Source organism: Caretta caretta, chromosome 2 (genome assembly GCF_965140235.1).
Source record: "Caretta caretta isolate rCarCar2 chromosome 2, rCarCar1.hap1, whole genome shotgun sequence".
NCBI lineage: Eukaryota > Metazoa > Chordata > Testudines > Cheloniidae > Caretta > Caretta caretta.
This window is the reverse complement of record NC_134207.1, coordinates 230,348,215-230,362,877: the sequence shown is the minus strand read 5'-3', so window position 1 is coordinate 230,362,877 and position 14,663 is coordinate 230,348,215. Positions and strand designations below refer to the sequence as shown.

The following is a 14,663-nucleotide window of genomic DNA, read 5'->3' as shown; positions in this document are numbered from 1 at the left end:
AACAATCCGAAAAAAGTGGAAATTCAGTTAAATATACACATTAAATTCTACCAGGATCATTCCCGTGTGAAAGGTACGTAAGACTTACAGCAACTTACACTGCTTATATCCCCTGATTTATTTCCTAAAGGATTTAAATATGGTTTTATTAATTACCAGAATAGCTCAACCAACCAATAACTGAAAAAATCAGACCCTGTTTTTCATTAAATGGTGCATATTTTTGTAAAGAAAGTTGCTTGCATACAATTTCATCACAAATGAACATGTCATGCGTGCCATAATCCCCTTTGCATGCAATGAATAATGAATTAATGAATAACGTATGCAGACCTAAGGCCTCTCTTCGTGAAAATCCAGCCCTCTTTCTCCAGTACTGTATCATAATAATAAATATAAAAATGCATAATTCCTCTGTCTAAAATACAAACACATTGTGGATATGTTACTGTACCTTATTTTGAAACAAAAGCCAAGTTTCTGGACATCCTCCTGGCGGTGAAGATGTTGTAGGAGAAAGTGTTGCATTAATGGAACTGTTGTGCCTTTCACATATATAAGGATTTGGATAACCACAGTTTATATCATTCCATAATCCTGAATATGAGATAAATACATAACTGGGTGAGACTCACATTTGTCATGAATACCCATCCCATGAGAGACAAAGTGGGTAAGGTAATATCTTTTATTGGACCAACTTCTGTTAGTGAGAGAGACCAGCTTTTGAGCCAAACAGAACTCTTCTTCAGGTCTGGAAAGGTACTCTGAGTGTTACAGCTAACTGCAAGATGGATCTGATTATTTAACGTAAGTGGTTAGCACATATTCTAAGGGACGATTCAAAGTACGGAAGTTGGTCCGATAAAAGATATTACCTCATCCACTTTGTCTCTCTAATATCCTGGGACCGACATGGCTACAGCTACACTGAATATATCCCACCCCATGTCTGTTGCATGAAAAATTATTTCAATATAGTTACATTAGTTACAGTGCTATTATTTGAAGGATATTAACAGTAAGAGTCAGTGCCTCACAATTTGTGTAGTATTTTACATCTCTGCCAAAGTAGTGTACATTGCCACCATTGTGTCTGGTGGCATTTAAAACCCATTTTGCATATGTGTAAGTGATTATACAAAACTGAGGAAGCTTTTGGGAAAGGAGGCGCCTATACAGGAAGGATGAGCTCCACCTAAGCCAAAACGGAACCAGATAGTTGGCATGTAAAATTGAAAACTTTGTCTTTTTTTATAGCATAGGCTGGGGGGAAGCCAACAGGTGCAGAGGAGCACATAGTTTGGATAGACACAGATCTTGGGAGTATTTATTAAAGGGGACACACTATATCGAAATATAGAGGCTAGGACAGAAGTTGATAAAATACTTAGGAAATGAAAAGAAAAAGTCAGATGAAAAAGAGTCCCATTCAATTACATCATATGAAGACAGACACCTAAATACTGACAAATATTATAAGTGCTTGTATGCAAATGTTAGAAGTCTAAACATTAAGATGGGCAAACTTGAGTGCCTGATATTAAATAAAAAGAAAAGGAGTACTTGTGGCACCTTAGATACTAACCAATTTATTTGAGCATAAGCTTTCGTGAGCTACAGATCACTTCATCGGATGCATACTGTGGAAAGTGTAGAAGATATTTTTATACACACAGACCATGAAAAAATACCTCCCCCATCCCACTCTCCTGCTGGTAATAGCTTATCTAAAGTGACCACTCTCCTTACAAAGTGTATGATAATCAAGGTGGGCCATTTCCAGCACAAATCCAGGGTTTAACAAGAATGTCGGGGGCGGGGGGGGGAGGAGGAAAAAACAAGGGGAAATAGGTTACCTTGCGCTGGAAATGGCCCACCTTGATTATCATACACATTGTAAGGAGAGTGATCACTTTAGATAAGCTATTACCAGCAGGAGAGTGGGGTGGGAGGAGGTATTTTTTCATGTTTTGTGTGTATAAAAAGATCTTCTACACTTTCCACAGTATGCATCCGATGAAGTGAGCTGTAGCTCACGAAAGCTTATGCTCAAATAAATTGGTTAGTCTCTAAGGTGCCACAAGTACTCCATTTCTTTTTGCGAATACAGACTAACACGGCTGTTACTCTGAAACCTGATATTAAATGAGGACATTGATATAATATGCATCACAGAAACTTGGTGGAATGAGGATAATTAACAGAACATGGTAATAGCAGGGTACAAAATATATAGCAATGACAGAGAAGGCTCACTGTGGTGGGAAAGTGGCAGTATACATGAAAGAAAGCATAAGGTCAAATATAGTGAAAATCTTAAATGAATCAAACTGTACTATAGAATCTCAATTGATAGAAATTCCATGCTTAAATGGTAAGTGTATAGCAGTAGGAATGTACTGCTGACCAATATGGTAATGGTGATTGTGAAAGGTTCAGGGAGATTAGAGAGGCTAAAAAAAACAGAAAACCCAGTAACAATGGGGGATTTCAACTATCCCCATATCGACTGGGTCTATGTTACCTCAGGAAGGGCCCCAGAGGTAAAATTTCTACACACCTTTAATGATTGCTTCTTGGAGCAAATAGCCCTGGAACCCACAAGAGGAGAGAAAATTGTTGATTTAGTCCTAAGTTGGAGCACAGGATCTTGTCTAAGAGGTGAATATAATTGGACCACTTGGTAATAGCGACCATAATGTAATTAAATTTAACATCCTTGTAGTGGAGAAAATACCAAAGAAACCCACAATAGAAGCATTTAACTTGAAAAAGGGAAACTACACAAAAATGAGGACACTTACTAAATGGTAATTAATAGAAACAGTCAAGGATGAAATGCCTGCAAGTTGCATGGAAGCTATTTAAAAACCACTATAATAGAGGGACTAACTAAATGTACATCCCATATAAAACAAAAAAAATAAAACAGAAAGAGAACAACAACAAAATGCCATCGTGGCTAAACAGCAGAGTCGGAGAGGCAGTTAGAGGCAAAAGTGCACCCTTTAAAAATAGGAAGTCAAATCCTACTGAGGAAAATAGAAAGGAGCATAAACTCTGTCCATAAGCACTCTGCAAATGTGTAATTAGGCAAGTAAAAAAAAAATCTGAAAAGCAACTACCAAAAGACCCAATAACAAACAGCAATTTTTTTTTAAGTTGCTCAGAAGCCGGAAGCCTGCCAAACAATCAGTGGGGCCAATAAATGACTGAGGTGCTAAAAGAGCTCTTAAGGAAATCAAGGCTGTTACAGAGAATTCTTTACATTGGTCTTTGGGACATGAGGCAGATTCCCAAACATTCATTTTAGGTGGCAAATCAGAGGAACTGTCCCAGATTGAGGTGTCAATTGAGGAAGTATTGGAATGCATTGATAAATAATAAGTCACCAGGACCAAAAGGTTATATACCTGTCAGGACTCTTGAATGAATATCAGGCAAATTGGTTGAAACTGTACTAAAGAATTATCAGACACACAGATGAACAAGATATGTTGGAAAAGAGCAAACATGGCTTTTGTAAAGGGAAATCATGCCTCACCAATATATTAGAATTCTCTTAAGGTGTCAATAAGCATGTGGACAAGGGTGATCCACTTCATTTAGCGTACTTGGACTTTCAGAAAGCCTTTGGCAAATACCACACCTAAGGCTTCTAAGCAAAGTAAGCGGTCAAGGGATAAGAGGGAAGGTTCTCTCATGGATCAGTAACTGGCGAAAAGATAGGAAACAAAAGGTAGGAATAAATGGTCAGTTTTCACAATGGGAACAGGTAAATAGTGGACTCCCCCAGTGATCTGTACTGGGACTTGTGCTGTTCAATTTATTCATAAATGATCTGGGAAAAGGAGTGAGCAGTGAGGTAGCAAAGTCTGCAGGTAACACAAAATTACTCAAGATAGTTAAGTCCAAAGCAGACTGCAAAGAGTTACGAAGGAATCTCACAAAATTGGGTGAGTGGGTAACAAAATGACAAATGAAATTCAATGTTGATAAGTGAAAAATAATGCACATTGGAAAAAATAATCCCAATAATACAAGATGGTGGGGTCTAAATTAGCTGTTACTACTCAAGAAAGAGATCTTGGAGTTATTATGGACAGTTCTCTGAAAACGTCTACTCAATGTGCAGTGGCAGTCAAAAAAGCCAACAATGTTAGGAAGCATTAGGAAAGGGATGGATAGCTAAAGAGATGATAAAACAGAAAATATCATAATCTAGGAATATTCCTACACCTTGAATGCTGTGTGCAGTTCTGGTAGTCCCATCTCAAAAAAGATATATTAGAATTGGAAAAGGTACAGAGAAGGGCAACAAAAATGATTAGGGGTATGGAACAGTTTCTATACAAGGACAGATGAAAAAGAGTGGGACCGTTCATTTTAGAAAAGAGATGATGATGGGGGGATATGATAAAATCATGAATGGGGTGGAGAAAGTGAATATGGAAGGGACTAACAGGCAGCAGGTTTAAAAAAAACACAATGCACAGTCAGCCAGGGGATGTTATGAAAGCCAAAACTATATAACTGGGTTCAAAAAGAATGTGTAAATTCATGGAGAATAGATCTATCAATGGCTTTTAGTCAAGATGGTGAGAGATGCAATCTCATGCTCCAGGTGTCTCTAAACCATCAACTGCCAGAAGCTGAGACTGCATGACATGGGCTGGATCCTTTGATAATTGCCCTTTTCTGTTCATTCCCTCTGAAGCACCTGCACAGGTCACTATCAGAAGACAGACCACTGGTCTGACCCAGCACGGACATTCTTATGTCCTTAAGATGAAAGGCAATGGAAAGGTTTGAAGATTTTGTTATTTATGTCATCAACATGATTTCTTAGTACCACATTAGCTCAGTTAATAACAACAATAATAATAATTATTATATATTTATATAGCAGCCATGCCCAGTGGCCGCTGTTAGGTCCCATTGTGCTGGATACAATACAAACACATATGAAGAAAGTTAATTTTTTGTAATACCTCTAAAAAAAAAAAGAAAAAAGAAGCAGCAAGAAATAAACCACAGAAGGAAAAATTAATGACCTACACACACAAAAAAAATTAAATCTAGAAATGTCATATTACTCACCTAAGTTTTTATACATGACTACACAGTTTTCATCATTGTTTGCAAAGTTGGGTTCATGTGCTGCCCATGCTAAGAAATTCACAGGGGTTCCATCCATCCAGCTTAAAATCAGACAAAACAGAACCTATTTATGAATACATTTATTTGCTTCCATGTTACAAAAAATCATTTTGCAAAATGTTGAAGAAGTCTATCGACCACTTAGTGTAGAGCGCTTTACTTGTCCAACTTCCATTAACATTAAATGCTATGAGAAGGCTAAAGACTTAACTGAGAAGAGAAAATACGTTTTATATATTTTTACTTTGATTATCCCTGTGTTTATTCTGTATCTATAGATCTACTAACTTTCTTTTTAAATATCTGGATATATTTCCTAACACATTCCAGCTGCTTTGGCACAGGTCTGGTGATGCAAAGCAGCTATAAACATGGCTTAGCTGCCTTGCTAGAGCAGCACAAGGCAGTCCAAGTGTGTTGGCGACTATGGTTCATATTCTAGCTCCTTGCCTATTTTCTTTTGTGTTTTATTTTTCTGTAAACAACTGACTGATTTCAAATTATATAATGACTAATACAGAAAAAACACAACTACAAAGACATGATAAGGTGCATACAGTGATTTCTATGAAAAAGTCAACAGTTACCATCATAAGAAACCTAAGATATGTTAAAAGAAAAGGAGTACTTGTGGCACCTTAGAGACTAACCAATTTATTTGAGCATAAGCTTTCGTGAGCTACAGCTCACTTCATCGAATATGTTAAGTATTTCCTATTTTAATACAGGAAAAGACTGCAATATTTCAGACAACGGTGTGGTAACTGCTGGCCAAAAAGGATCATTATACATGGTGCCCCCCTGCAAGGAAGGAAGATATGGTAGTAAGTACTTATATATAACTATGAACTTTGTTGAAAAGTAACGAGTGAGAAACAAACCTACTGTTTCTACAAAGGCACAGACCTTGCGTTACAGCTGAGTTTTGCCCCTAATTTGTGCAGTAGTAATACACCTCTGTACCTCCCAATCCTGGGACCCAGGACAATTCTGAATGTAGCCAAAGGACCACTATGGAAGCTAGGGATCAGCATGGCACAGCAGAATCCAGACACTCCCATTTCCCCCCAATCCAGGCTTTATCTCCAGCATCACTTTTTCTTTTACTTCTAAGTAACAGCTATTTTTAAAAAAAAAATCATTTTTTCTTTTGAGTTAACTAGAGATGGGTGTAAACTGAAATTGTATTGATCTAATCCAGTCAAATTAAAAAAAAGATGTATATCTTGTAGAACTTCAAAACTCAGGGCTGTCTCTTCAATTAAAATATCTTTTGGGATGCACTACTAATCTTAAAACAAATGGCAAAGTACAACTTTTCAAAATCCATCAGAACTACTGAACTTTTCTTCTTTTTTTGTTTTAAAAAGGTTATTTTTTTTAAAAAGGTTAATGTTCTAATATTCTTACGGAATTAATGGATTTGCAAGGGTTTAAGAGCCTGACCCAACTCCCTCTGGAGTCAATGGAAAAACATCACTGATTTCATTGGAAGTTGGTCTTCTATGAGGGCAGAATTTGGCCCGGTATCAATAGATAAATATTCTTTTAAATTCCTCAGTGTGGTTTTACTTTGTAAGATTCAGAGCAATGGCGTAACTAAGAGCAAAATTCAACTCCATTCCCCCGCTCCCACCCCTCCAGCTACAGAAAATGTAAAGTAGCCATTATTGTGACCAATCATATAGAAATGCTATAATAAATAATTAATGTGGGATTTTCTAAAAATTTTGAATGAAATATGCTTGTGAACTGAGATCTTTATGCCAATATTTAGTTCAGAGTAAATTTTTACAACCCTCAGTAATGGAAACACTAAGGGTGACATCATGGTCTCACTGAAGTCAATGGCAAAACAGTCTCAATGACTTTGATGGGGCCACAATTTCACCCTAAAGTTCTCTATAATCACAGCTTTGTCCAGTATAAGACTTGTTTCACTACAGTATGTTACTAGCTTTGATGTTGCTTGTTTACTTACCTAACCTGTTTATCCAAACTCAGTTCTAAACCAATGAAATATGCATCTTCTTTGCCATTTTTCAAGATCTAAAACAAAAAGATAAAACTTAAACACTTTCCTCTTTATAAATCAAAAATATTTTAGTGTAACTGCCTGGAGAGTGAGTTACAGGTCCCCGTCTGTGCTGATCCACAGAGGATATAAATTGTTTCATCCCACAGCAATAGAGTTTCGGCTCTTTAGCTTAAGTCATAGCAGCTCATGCTTTTAGCTCTGGAGGTACCCAGTTCAATCCCCAATATATTGACCAAGAGGGTAGCCATCACATGGAGTAATTATTTCAGTTTCCCTTCAAGGTTGTTGGATTTAATATCTAGAGAAATTTCTAGTGACGGACATTCTCTCTCCTATGATTTGGATTAAATTCGAGATAGATCCTTCATCTTTTTTCAGTATTGCTCTTTAGTCAGTTGAGCAAAATTGTTATTTAATGAAAGTCTGCCTTATAAGCACATTGCTGATTTTATAAAATGGAGACCAACTCATAGGCTACAGGAGAATTTACCCCAAATTTCCTAATCACTCAGGGTAAACAAGCTCTTCCCTGGGTCTCAATCTATGCCCCAAATTCTCACTTCCCTCTCAAGATTTCGCCAGTCATACAATGCTGAGAGATAGGGGACAGACCTGTTGGTTGGCAATTCCACTTTTATTTCTCTCTCTGTCACACACACACAAGCTGAAACCAACAAGACCATGAGGCTTTGATTTTATCTGGAGTACTGCACTGAAGATCTCCAGCTCTGCAGGATCCATGCCTCAGAATATTTTGAAGTTGTCAAGCAACTTAGCAGCTCAGTAATTTCAGGCCAGATCCTGCCCATCTTTTCAGTGAAAACTTCCACTTTATTCAGTTCTTTTGAGACTGACAAGTGAAGCAGTGGCTAACTCTGGCAATTGTTATTTTGCGGAGCAATTTGGTTCTTGTTAAAAAGCTGATTTATAGCCATAAATTGATTCAAATTAAAGTTTAAGATCCACTAGCAATTGCTAACACAGTTCAGTGACAGTCCCTCTCTTGACCAGTTTGCCAATTAAAGGCCTAATTCACCACTGCATTATTGCAGTTTTATGACAATGTAACTTCATTCATTTCACAGGCATAAAACTGGAATGACATAGTAGTGAATCAGGCTCTTAGGAGAAATATTCTGTGACCATGTTCACTGTACTAGATTACTAATTGCTGAAGCAAGGCCTGGTTTGCTCACATATCTCCACAGCATCTTTCTTTCACTGTCACCCTCGATGACAACAAGATCTCCAAAATTCTTCTTGCAAAACTCCCTGCCTTTTTCCATGGGAACACTTTCTGTGCTGAAATAATACTGCTTGTCTTCTTGTATAATCCATCCATCATCTGTGACTTTATATTCTGTAAGGTAAATAATGAGGCCATATTTATTGTCCCTATCATACATATTATTCTCATTATAATTATTAAAATACATTACTAAAAAAAACTCACTGGGACTAGGAGGCTCCGTTGGTTCAGGTTTTACTTTTGCTCCTGTAAAATAAAATAAAACCACATGTAATACATCACATAGCCACGTAGCACAACCTCTCCCCCGACTCCAGCCCATACTCAAGTTTATATGGTAAAGTTTAAAGAAAACAAAGCACTAGATTCCAGTTATTCTTTATATATACAAAATACACTGTAAGTTACCAATTTAATGTGTGTCAGAATTGAATTATAACTGTTTTGAGAGGCATGGGGCACAGCAGATGCTTGTCCTGCTCTGCGAAAGCTTCTACGCCTCCTTTTAGTTTTGATTTTGTATGCAAACTAGTATGTGCAGTGAAAGACAAGAGGCAAACTAGGCACAACCCTCAACAGGTATTATTAGGTTTAACGTTTTTCAGATGAAGTTTTTTCATTGAAAAATGGCCTTTTCTCTCAGTTTTTGTTTAAAAAATTGATTTTTTTTTTAAATAGAAAATATTATCAAAAACCATGATGACATTTTTCATTTACTGAAACTGGGTTTTCAGAAAATGAAAGATGTTAACCATTTAGGTAAGGTTTTTGATAAAACTTCCACTTGAAAAATGTTGCAAAAATATGCTTTACAACGGGTCCATTTCAAATCCTGTAAAATGAAAACAATTTTTCAAATTTTTTGTGAAATTTTTCAGTTCATGCATAGTACCAGCTGAAAAAAGAACTCTCACAATATACTGCAGTGGAGTTTAACACTTTCCTGATGATTTCTCAGTAGCATAAATGTTAGGCCACAGGTACTCTCTGAGCTTTGTTATTCATATCATGGATTTTCCTGATAGCTGGCACTACAGAAAATGACTTTCCACTACACTTGATGTCTCTCTATGTCATCTGTTTTTAGTCATTTTCCTTGCTGAGTAAATAGAATCTCAAAAGTGTTAACCTTTTAGTGACATTTCCTATTGAATTTCCCAGAAATTTCTTTACCCATCAGAAGCGGATCTTTCTGGTCTAACTTTTTGCTCTCATTCATCTGAAATGTGACCTTCACTCTACGCTCTCCCTAAACAAAAGGCTGTGATGAGGCAATTGCTGAAGCAGTCACTGAAATACTTAAAGTTAGCTATGTATGCTGCTTCTAGAACTTGAAGTTTCCTTGATTTGGAGCTTTTGGCTTGATGCCATAAGAAAAAAGAATTCCTTAATAAAGTTGCCAGCCATCCAAAATTTGAGTTCAACACATTCAGGACGCATTTGATAAGGTCATCCTAATTCTGGGTATGTTTACCTGTTGCCATAACTTTAAAGCTACTGACCTTTTTTTCTTCAAATGTCATTTGTTTTGCAGATTTCTGAGACCTAAAAATCAAACCATGTTTGAAGGAATTTGGTTCAGCAGCTGAAATAGAAAAATTCTACTGCATATGCCAGAAAAATCCTACTGCTTATGCACAGTGGCTTTAAAACTATGGAATTGATTTTCTTCAGTTTGGCTTCAAGAATCTTGGATCTCAAAATAGAGATGCGCAAAATAACCACAATTTACAATATTTAGCTTCAGTTATCTGGCCAAAAAAGGCCTAATTTGAAGATGCAGAGGAGAACCAATTTTTCACATTTTACAAGCCCAGAAAAATGATTGAAATGACCCGAGGAAAAAGAAACTTTCCAGTAAACTTAAATCAAACCTCAGAAAATATTAATCCAAAAGGAATTTGTTGGAGAAAAGCATGAACAAATGAAAAGGGAAAATTTGAATTCAATTTGAAATTCAATATTAAAGCTGTGCCTGTTAGAATAAAATGAATGAAAATCAAGAATCCCACTCCCTTCCTTAGGGCATGAAAAAAAGTAAGGCAGACTCATGGACTTAATACCAGGACACCCCTTAGATATTCTATATCTCTAAATTTAATGAAGACTGATGAATTAATACCCTCACACTGTTCTTATTTCACTTCTTGCGTGTGACATTCTGAAGTCAAAACTATTTTTTTTAAATTAGACAAAAAATGCATTTCTTGTGTTTTGTTTATTGTTCTTATTTAAAAGTGGAAGTAATTATACCTTTCTTTATTTCACAGATCCAGTCATATACATAGTCACAGTGCCTGTCATTCCATAACATGCTGGAATCTCCACTGAGTTCTGCACAAAGTTCCATTCCTTGATAATTATTGGGTTCTCCATAGGCCCAGTTTGTATATATCATCTATAGTGGAAATATAATTGTATTACTATTTTCTTCATAGAAAGAGATAGCAACTTCATTGCAGCAGGAAAACCAGAGAGACCCAAGTTGGATTTCCAGTGTCAAGATGGAAGATAAAGCTGGTCAGAAAAATGGAATTTCTATTCTGTGGGAAATTCTGACATTTCAAAATTTGTTCACATTCTGAATTGGGATGAAAAGTCAAAATTTCTAAATTTCTTGCAGAATGGAAATTCCGAAAAAACCCCCACAATTATTCAGAAACATCAAAACATTTTGAGAACATCAAAATACTTTGTTTTGAGAAGGCAAAATGTTTTGTTTTTATGATGTTGAAATATTATGATAACATATTAAATAAAATATAACAGCATTAATATTTAATGCAATATAAAAGTCAAAACAAAATGAACTGAAACAAAATTGAAACAAAACATTTTACCTTATTGAAACAAAACAAAGAGTCTAAATTATTCTTTTTAGAGAGACAAGGTGGGTGAGGTGATATCTTTTATTGGCCCAACTTCTGTTGGTGAGAGAGATAAGCTTTAGAGCTTACCCAGAGCTCTTCTTCAGATTCTTTTCAAAAAATTTTCCAGCTAAAATTGCATTGAAATCAAAATATTCCCACAAAATATTTAAATTTCAACAAAATCATATTTTCCAAATGAAAAATGTTCTGTTGAATTTCCTTTTTACTTTTTTTAACCAGTTCTACTGGAAAATACACACACAAAACCAAATTCACTACATTTACTTCAGTTTTACACCTTGGCTTCAACAGAGTTACACTGGAATACAAGTAATATGACCTATCAAGTGCAGCACTCTGCAGGATCAGGTACTAAATTAGCTCTGGAAAAGGGTAAATTTACAAGATGTAAGCTATTTCCTCTTATGTTTTATTCCTTTTAATTTTTACAGAACAGAAGGGTAAAGGGGCAGCAATCCATGGCTCTAGGTGTTACAGACAATATTTTAAACTACCATTGTTATATTTTACAACTACACCAATTTCACCAAGCCTTCATCACCAAAAATGGACAGGCAAAAAACAGACATTAAAAAAATCTCCTTCCTATAGGGAAGTCAGAGCAATTTCTCTTTTGTGACTATACCTCTGTGTACACAGACTATCTTTATAGTCATATTAGTCACTTTTATTTTTCATTTTTTATTTTAAACACATTTTGCCAAAAAAATAGTGTCTTGTACACAAAATCTGGCTATAGGATAGCTATTTCTCAGCCTTGCACATGACAGCTTAATAGGGGTTCAGGAATATGACCAGGAATAAAATTATTTTAAAAAGCATGAGAATTACAGAGTCGGGAGGGGGGGGAAACAACTGGGGAATAACTAAATCACTCACTGGAGACCCATCACTCCAAGCAAATCCATCATCAGGATTCAAATAGTATAAACCTATCCAGAATTTCTGATGATAGTATCCATTTTTCCTAAAACACAAGATATATAGACAGATTAAAGAGAAACAAGAGAAACATTTTTATATGAAATAAGATTCAAAAATGTAAATCACATCAAGAAGTTTCATAAACTTTCTGTGAAAATACTCCTAAAATCTGTTGGAAAAGTATCTGAATATTGAGAATCTGTAACCTGATCATTTAAAATTAACTATTTACAACTGCTAGGATCATCTGTGGACTGGTAGATAGCACTGAAATACCGAGTCACATTTCTGAATAGGAGAGGTCCCAAATGCTGAGTTACCATATACTGGCCCAATGAAACTTTCTGATTGAAACAATGAGTGTGAAGACTTATCTACATGATAAAGTCTCACTGGTTTAACTTCAGGTGTGATTTTACTGTGATTGCGCTGCAGCAAGAAATTGTACAAATGGTATAAAGAGGAGAACAAAGAGTCAAGAACAAAGTGGGGCTAGGGCTAGCCAGTAGGTATTTGGGCAGATTAACAAAGGTTTTTAGGCGTTTAATGATGCACATAGGTGTCTAGTGGGATTTTCAGAAGTGTCTAAATGAGTTAGACTTGCAATAAAAGTTATGCACTTTTGAAAATCGTATTAGGTCCCTACCTGCATCTTTAGGCAGCTAAATACCATTAAAAAAAATGGCCTGAAATTTACCTAGTCAAACTGTAAATGTTGACAACTTCCCCACTGGGGAGTTTTGACTGTTTGTTTTAATGTTGTTCTGGCCTTTTTTCCCCCAAGTTGGGGAGGGGCCGAATCAATAAAGTACTTTAACCTTATTGACTGGAGCACTAGTGTGACGGTCAAAGGTCCTGAATGGATGGAGCCAACCCATCCATTCAGGATCTTTGACAGTCACATAATGAATCAGATCAAGACTACAATAAAATCCACATATCCCAGGCATGGACTCAGCCCACTAGCTCACAGCTGCCCACACTCTGTTGGTTTTTCCTTTAATGAAGATGGGGATGGGGTGAGGCACCCAAAACAACATCTCTCTCCTTAAGCACAGGAGTACATACATCGAATATACTTGTATTCCCATATACCAGAAGATATGCAGTTTGTATGTCAGCATTTATAATGTAAATATATGGTTGGGATTTTATTGCTATTTATTTATTTCAAAGGAATCAAATTGCATACAAACTGTCCTGCCCAATAAGGCCAACAACAGAGCAGGAGCAGAAAAGGGGAACTTTTTATTTTAATCAGGTAAAAATGCAGTATTTTTATGCATGTAAAATTATTGAAAACTCAAAGTTGTTTATTGCTCAGTATATTATATATAGTGATCATTAATGAAAATAATGGTGGTAAAACAGTGTCTTAATAATGGAAAGTTAAGATGGTCTCTAAAATTGCCTCTGGAAGTTACACACACAGCTTGCATTTCCACATGCAGTAAAGTAGAAAACTGAGTAACTATCCTATCTGCATTCACAACGTATTCTAAAGCCTGGGGACATCAATGATAAGACTTTGACTTCAATGGCCTTTGAATCAGGTCCAGAGCTCTAACCTGCACATACAAAATTTACAAGCATAATTTAAGGCCTCTTTGAAAATTTGGCCAATAATACTTGATTTAGGTGTTTTGGAATACAAGGGGATTGTTTCCAGAAGCAATTAGTAGAAAACCCTGTTTTGGGATGTGCACGCTGCTTTACTTAAAAAATACATTTGATCACATTGATAATGTATTACCCTATGTTACGAGTTCCCTTAATACAGACCAAGTAATTGCATTCACATTCACTGCATAGGAGCAAAACTCTTTGAAATTGTTTCAGCTACCTGGTTAGTTAGAGCTAGGGAACAATAAAAATCTTGACCAGTTTTATGTGAACATTTTTCTCCTTCTTCATAAATTTTCATATGTTGTACCAAATTACCTCTGTGGCAATTTTATAAATTCCCAAATAATACGCAGACAAAAGTACACCAATTCATTAATTCATTACACTTTTGGAATCCCTAACTAATTGTAAATATTACAATTCTAAAATATTTTAAATTGGATGACAAATATTGTACCAAAGTATGAATATTTAGCTGAAACCAACTATTGCAGGAAGGATCAAAAGGCATTTTTTTCTCATTTAATGGAGAAAGTGAAAAAATAACCATAATGTAGATAGATACTCACACTACAGAACGCCAAATAACATATTGTTCTTCTTTACCATTAATGGTGGCCAGATCTCCTCCTACAGCTCTACAAAAATCTTGAGATTCCAACCATGTTTTCTTTTGTTCTCTTGAAAAAGGCTAATGAGAGTATATTTTAAAATCAGAGATATACTGTATGCATCACAGAATCAAAAACATGAGCTATTTCCCCTATGGTAT

General features: G+C 35.9%; 1 protein-coding gene across 1 annotated transcript in view; it reads right to left on the bottom strand.

The window, feature by feature from the left end:
* LOC125631379 (macrophage mannose receptor 1) overlaps nt 1-14,663 on the bottom strand; it is an 85,660-nt gene that overhangs the window by 31,659 nt on the left and 39,338 nt on the right. Inside the window, exons 13-20 of the mRNA XM_048838008.2 lie at nt 14,461-14,582; nt 12,221-12,308; nt 10,704-10,848; nt 8,655-8,696; nt 8,398-8,561; nt 7,145-7,212; nt 5,104-5,204; nt 455-597 (exon numbers count right to left, since the gene is read on the bottom strand). Of these exons, the coding sequence (XP_048693965.2) occupies nt 455-597; nt 5,104-5,204; nt 7,145-7,212; nt 8,398-8,561; nt 8,655-8,696; nt 10,704-10,848; nt 12,221-12,308; nt 14,461-14,582 (873 nt within the window). The remainder of the gene's footprint in view (nt 1-454; nt 598-5,103; nt 5,205-7,144; nt 7,213-8,397; nt 8,562-8,654; nt 8,697-10,703; nt 10,849-12,220; nt 12,309-14,460; nt 14,583-14,663) is intronic.